Source organism: Coregonus lavaretus, assembly GCF_964263955.1.
Source record: "Coregonus lavaretus genome assembly, contig: HAP1_SCAFFOLD_1287, whole genome shotgun sequence".
Classification (NCBI taxonomy): domain Eukaryota; kingdom Metazoa; phylum Chordata; class Actinopteri; order Salmoniformes; family Salmonidae; genus Coregonus; species Coregonus lavaretus.
In genome coordinates, this window is record NW_028161555.1 from 132,501 (window position 1) to 139,218 (window position 6,718).

General features: G+C 53.4%; 2 protein-coding genes across 2 annotated transcripts; both read right to left on the minus strand.

Annotated features, from left to right (window-relative positions):
* Positions 1 to 118: 118 nt before the first annotated feature.
* LOC311120407 (histone H3.2) lies at positions 119 to 529 on the minus strand (the record flags this gene model as incomplete). The annotated part of the gene is made up of 1 exon (XM_084195006.1): positions 119 to 529. One exon carries the CDS (start codon positions 527 to 529, stop codon positions 119 to 121), a length of 411 nt encoding a protein of 136 aa, XP_084051132.1.
* Positions 530 to 1,011: 482 nt separating this feature from the next.
* LOC311120423 (histone H2A) lies at positions 1,012 to 1,398 on the minus strand (the record flags this gene model as incomplete). The annotated part of the gene is made up of 1 exon (XM_084195020.1): positions 1,012 to 1,398. One exon carries the CDS (start codon positions 1,396 to 1,398, stop codon positions 1,012 to 1,014), a length of 387 nt encoding a protein of 128 aa, XP_084051146.1.
* Between the last annotated feature and the right edge of the window lie 5,320 nt (positions 1,399 to 6,718).

Genomic DNA, 6,718 nt, shown 5'->3' on the forward strand with positions numbered 1-6,718 from the left:
CATGGTGGGTAATGTAGAGGTGCGTGTATACATGGAACAATTGTGCCTTTTTGATGGAAATATGGAGGTGGCTCTTAAAAGAGCCTTTGGGGGATTTTGGAGTTCAGGTCATCCTCATTTATGCGCGCTCTCCGCGAATACGGCGGGCCAGCTGGATGTCCTTGGGCATGATGGTCACCCGCTTGGCGTGGATGGCGCACAGGTTGGTGTCCTCGAACAGGCCGACCAGGTAAGCCTCGCTAGCCTCCTGCAGGGCCATCACAGCGGAACTCTGGAAGCGCAGGTCGGTCTTGAAGTCCTGGGCGATTTCTCGCACCAGGCGCTGGAAGGGCAGCTTGCGGATGAGCAGCTCAGTGGACTTCTGGTAACGACGGATCTCTCTCAGAGCCACGGTGCCGGGCCTGTAACGGTGAGGCTTCTTCACACCGCCGGTGGCCGGGGCACTCTTGCGAGCAGCCTTAGTGGCGAGCTGCTTCCTGGGGGCTTTGCCACCGGTGGATTTGCGAGCGGTTTGCTTGGTTCTGGCCATGGCGCTTCTCTGACAGTCGGGAGTATAGCCTCGAAATGCCTATGTGAAGTTTATAAAGCCGGCAGTGGCGCCTGCTGATTGGACACCATCTCCCCACCACCCCGATTGGCCCGTTGCGCAGGCCTCCTCCGTTGGCCATTGGACGGGAGGCCCGGCCTCTCCAAAATTCAAACTCCCGGTGCGCGCGCGCAATAGGACGCCGCCGGCCCTTTACGCATAATAATAGTCGCCAAAGTCAAGAGTGACATCTTTATAGGCACGTTGTAATCTAATGCTAGCCTGCTATGGCAAACGAGGCCTAGTAGGTGTTGTTGTTCATGGAAGGCTTCATGTGGGCACAGAATGTCGAAATAGTTGTGTATACACCCACTCAATGTGTAGCGGTCATAGAAAGGTACTTTGCGCTTTTGGAGAGCTAGGTGGTTGGCTCTTAAAAGAGCCTTTGGGGGTTGAGTAGTCAAGTTGAAGTCGCAGTAGCGAATTTACTTGGCTTTGACTGCCTTCTCGGTCTTCTTGGGGAGTAGCACTGCCTGGATGTTGGGCAACACACCACCCTGAGCGATGGTCACACCGCCGAGCAGTTTGTTCAGTTCCTCGTCGTTACGGACGGCCAGCTGCAGGTGACGGGGGATGATACGAGTCTTCTTGTTGTCACGGGCAGCGTTGCCGGCCAACTCCAGGATCTCAGCAGTCAGGTACTCGAGCACGGCGGCCAGGTAGACTGGTGCGCCAGCGCCCACACGCTCGGCGTAGTTGCCTTTGCGCAGTAGCCTGTGCACACGGCCCACGGGGAACTGGAGCCCGGCACGGGATGAACGGGTCTTTGCCTTCGCCCTGGCCTTGCCTCCGGTTTTGCCTCTTCCGCTCATATTGGTATCTTGAGAAAGTCACAGAAAGTCTGAATGAGCCGCTCGCCACTTCGAGAGCCGTACTTATACCTCGCCACAAGAGGCAACGATTGGCCACCGGGCCGGTGTGGCCTTATCCAATTGGAGCGAGGGACAGACAGACAGACAGCCCTAAGCCGGTTCCCACCCACAGGCAGCGAGTGAGAGGCTACTTTGTGTCCCTCCGACTTTGTTACTTTGTGTCATTTCGCGTGAGCGCCAAAATGTCCGACATGAAATCGATTAGTTACCGGAGTGTAACTCCAGTTCTATGAGTGGAGCGGAGCCCCATAGGGGAGCTATGCTCCTAGTGGTTTACCCTCTGCCCTAAGGCAGATGCAGCCTGAAGCAAAATTATGCACACACCTACAGCCAATAGGAGTACAGGTGTCCCTATATAAGGAACCCCGTTCCCTCAATCTGCCTCCCGAGATATTATCGATTAGTTACCGGAGTGTAACTCCAGTTCTATGAGTGGAGCGGAGCCCCATAGGGGAGCTATGCTCCTAGTGGTTTACCCTCTGCCCTAAGGCAGATGCAGCCTGAAGCAAAATTATGCACACACCTACAGCCAATAGGAGTACAGGTGTCCCTATATAAGGAACCCCGTTCCCTCAATCTGCCTCCCGAGATATTATCTTCAGCGAGACTAGAGAGGGTCGGTAGGGCCTTAAGTCCTATGGGGCTCCGCTCCACTCATAGAACTGGAGTTACACTCCGGTAACTAATCGTTCTATATCGTGGAGCTCCGCCCCATAGGGGAGCTATGCTCCTAGTGGTTTAAGGCGGAGCGAAACGCTCCAAAATGTACTCCCTGCCGAGCCTAACACTTCCCATTAAAAAATGAAAAGGTCAAGCCCAGCAATGGCTGCAACCAATTCCCGCAGTACTGCGACTAAAAACCCATCAGGGCGTCACAATATACCGCGTCATCGGTTATAGACCCGCCCCATCTAGCTCAATGACAATGTCAATGGCTATTGGGCAGATCAATAGAATAGACGCCGTGCTAATCTGACTAGCAGATAGCCGTGCCTCAATATTCTATGGAACAAAATATACCAGTCATACTAAACTGAACCTCAGATAGATGACCTCACATTCTATCCACTCAATACATGTTTCTATATGCTGACACTGTCAGCCAGGAGACATGCCACAGAATATGCTCTTCATCCGAAGCGGACCTGATAGAGACCAGTCTATCATCCTGCTTCTCCCTCCTCTACCTCAAGATTCCCCTTCAGCTGTGCTGAGTGCAATCGAGATTGGAGTTTAAAAGGCTTATTCTTGACATAAGTCTTCCTAACCAGAGCGGACCTGATTGGAACCTGTCCAAGGTCCTGCTCTGTCCTCCTTTTCTAGCTCAAGAACGCCTTTCAGCTCTGCTGAAATTCGATCGAACAAAAGAGTTAGAAAACATGTCCATAATATGTTACTTCTAATAAAAGCGGACTTATGAACTTATTCACAATCCTGCTTTCTTTCTCTATTCTGCTCATGATCTCCCTTCAGCCACGCTGAGTACAGACCGAGCCAAAGAGTTAGAAGACATATCCAACAGATAGAAAACGGATAAAAGGAGACGGTGTCGACCATGACGCTGCTCTACAAATATCCTCTACCTCTGTTCCTCTGAAAAGAGCAGTAGAAGCTGCTACTCCACGAGTGGAGTGCGCTCTAATACCCTGAGGCGGTTGTTGCCCCGCCGCCTCGTACGCCGTCTCAATGCCTTCACAAAGCCAATGAGACAAACGCTGTTTTGAAAGTGGTCTACCCAATGCAGCCGCACCGTGACACACAAACAGCTGAGGCGATGACCTAACCGCCGCTGTGCGCCTAACGTAACACGCCAAAGCGCGTACTGGGCACAGACAGTGAAGCTTTTCCTCACTCCTCTCCCCATGGGGAGGGGGATGAAAAGCCCACAATTCCACGATCTGCGATCTATATGCACTGTTAATAACCTTCGGCACAAATGCCGGGTTAGGACGTAACACCGCTCTGCTCAAATCGCCATTAATGGCAAGGCAGTCGGGTCTCGTCGACAGTGCACACAAATCGCTGACTCGTTTAGCAGTAGTCAAGGTGAGCAACAGCGCCGTCTTGATAGACAGCATCTTGAGGGGTATTTGATTCAATGGCTCGAACGGCGACTTACATAGCGCTTCGAGAACCAATGCCAAATCCCACTTGGGCAGCGTAGCTCTAGGTCTTGGCCTAAGCCGTTGCGTTCCCAATAGGAAACGTTTCACTAAAGGGTGACTGAAAACACTTTTTCCGTTAAAACCTTCATGACCAGCTGAAATTGCCGCTGCAAACACTCGAATAGTGGAGGGCGATTTCTGCTTATCAAACATAGACTGTAGGAATGAGAGCACACTCTCTACCTGACAGCTCATGGGGTCCACGTCCTGTGTATCACACCATCGTGAGAAAACGTTCCATCTGCTGGTATACACCCTAGAAGTGGAACCGGCTCTTGCGCCCTGTATTGTTCTGATCACTGCATCAGACAACCCACGGCGCTTTAACCTGTCCCATTCAGGAACCAAGCCTTCAGTGGTTGGCCGATTATGGGCCATTGCCCTATCGAGCCTCCCGCCTGAGTCAACGCGTCTCGTTGATGTGGAATTGGCCAGGGTGGCGCAATCAACATCTGACTCATCTCTGCAAACCACGGAGCCCCCGGGCGATCGGGCGCTATCAGTATCACTGACAGCTCCTCTGACCTCACCCTGGCTAGCAGTGGGAGAATGCAAGACAGCGGAGGGAATGCATACAGGAGAACTTTCGGCCACAGGTAGTGCGCGAATGCGTCTCTTCCCAATGGCGGTTCGTCCTGGTTTCTCAGAGAGAACCATAGGGGACACTGCGCGTTCACACGTGACGCGGACAGGTCCACCTCGGCTCTCCCGAATTGTTCCCAAATCTGTAGAACAATGTCCGGGTGCAGACACCACTCGTCGTCTCGAGGACCCCCTCTTGACATGAGGTCTGCCCCTACGTTCAAGTAGCCCGGAATGTGTGCTGCTCTCAACGAGCGAAGGTGCTTGTGAGCCCACAGCCACAATTCCACTGCCGCCCGATGAAGGGCAGGAGACCTGACCCCTCCCTGGCGGTTTATGTGAGCTACTGTGGTTCGGTTGTCTGACCAGACCAACACATCGCGACCCCGAAGGGTAGACGCGAAGTGGGTCAAGACCAGTCGCACCGTTTCCAACTCTAGGAGGTTGATGTGACGACCTGATTGAGGCCATGCACCTCCTATCGCTTGAGACTGACATGTCCCTCCCCATCCAGTCAGAGAGGCATCTGTAAACACTGGAATGTAGGATGACACCTTGCCCATCGGGACTCCGTGCGTGAGAACGCACGGGTTCCGCCAATAGTCCAGGTCTGCTCTTAGCGAGAGAGGAACCACCACCAACCGATGACGTTGACGCACTGGGTCTAGTCTTAGTTGGGCGAACCACCGCTGTGCTTTGCGCATGTGCAGAAGCCCTAGCGGGACCACAGAGTGGGCTGCCGACATGAGACCCAAAAGTGACATGATCGATAGCGCCGTTACTGTGTGATTCGGACGACACTTCCTCAGGGCTAGTAACAATGCTGCCCTTCGAGGGTCCGAAATTCGCGCCCTCATCATTACAGTGTCTAGCTGTAGTCCCAGGTAGACAATCTGATGACTGGGCCAGGGTGCGCTCTTTTTCCAATTCACAGCAAACCCCAGACGCGTGAGATGAATCACTGTCTGTGTCGTGTGTGTGAACGCCAGCTCTGCTGACGGGGCGAGAATCAGCAGGTCGTCTAGGTAGGCTAATAGCCTTATCCCTTGACGACGCAGCGGTTCCAATGCCGCCTCCACACATTTGGAAAACGTTCGAGGTGCCAGGGCGTACCCAAACGGCATCCTCGTGAACTCTTACGCCACCCCTTGAAAGGCGAACCGCAGAAACTTTCTGTGGCGCGATTGTATCGGCACATGAAAGTACGCGTCCTTTAGGTCTATGCTTGTACAAAAATCTCCCTTCTGAACACATTCCAGTAGGCGTTTTGTCGTCAGCATTCGGAAGGGCCGTTTGGTTATGCTCTCGTTGAGAATGCGTAAATCCAAAATCGGCCTCACTCCCCCCGTCTTTTTTGGCACTAGGAAATAGGGCGAGTAAAGCCCCTTGTTCCTTTGCTCTCGGGGAACTACTGTGACCGCCTCCTTCGCCAAAAGTTCCGTAATCTCTGATCTCAGAGCGGCTACTTTGTCTGGCGTTTTCATCACCGTTTCCACCACTCCCTTGAACGGGGGTGGGGTCCGATGGAATTGGAGGGCATAACCCTTCTCTAACGTCTGTTCTAGCCAGCGTGAGAGGGTACAGCTTCGACGCCACTGCCAGCAATGCAGAGACAGCGGGTGCGCACGAAGCTGTGGTGCGTCCAGTAGGAAGGACCTGTATTCCTCTATGGCCCTCGCCGCCGCTATTCCCCAGCACTGGGTTGGTGGAATAGCCCAAGTCGGGCCCCCCTTGAAAGGGAGAGGATACGTCAGCTCGTTCTGGGTGAGTCGGGGGCTTTGATACGTTGGTTACGACCGTAACTCCAGTAATCTTGCCCTCCAGGAACGCAGCACGGGTCTGAACTGCGCTGTCTGAGGTACTGGCCTGAGACAGAGCGCTCTGCCCGGAAAGCGATTGCGTCATCATGTCATTGTCTGACTGAGACTGCCGCTTAACATGAGACTCATCCTTTACAGAATTCAATAGAATCTGAAAGGTGTGATCTCTGACTGACACCACACGGTGGTGCCACAATGCCTCTTTACTGGTCTTAGGCGACTGTTCAACGACACACTCAATATGTGGTGAGCTGCGCTCATAGCCATGGGCATTGACACGTTCAGAATAATTCGGAGGCGTCCATACCTTGGTTATACCTGTAACCCTGGTATTCCCGCTCTCCGTGAACGTCGCACGGGTCTGATCTGCGCTGACTGAGGCATTAGCCTGCAGCAAGGCGTCATTCCCGGCTAGCGGCTGCGTCTTCATGTCACATTGGGACAGAGACAGCTGCCTGCTGAATGTGAGGTATCCTGAGATAAGCCAAGACGGTGTCTTGGTATCTTTCCTCCCTTCACCTCCTGTGTGCGTTCAGCTCTGCACCTCTGGTGGGCTGAACTACGCTCAGTGTGGTGAGTATTAGCGCGTTCAGAAAGAAGTGGGGGCGCCGATACACTGGGAAACTTCGTCACCGTGGTAATCGGGCCCTCCGTGAACGCAGCATGGGTCTGAATCGCACTAACCGAGACCTT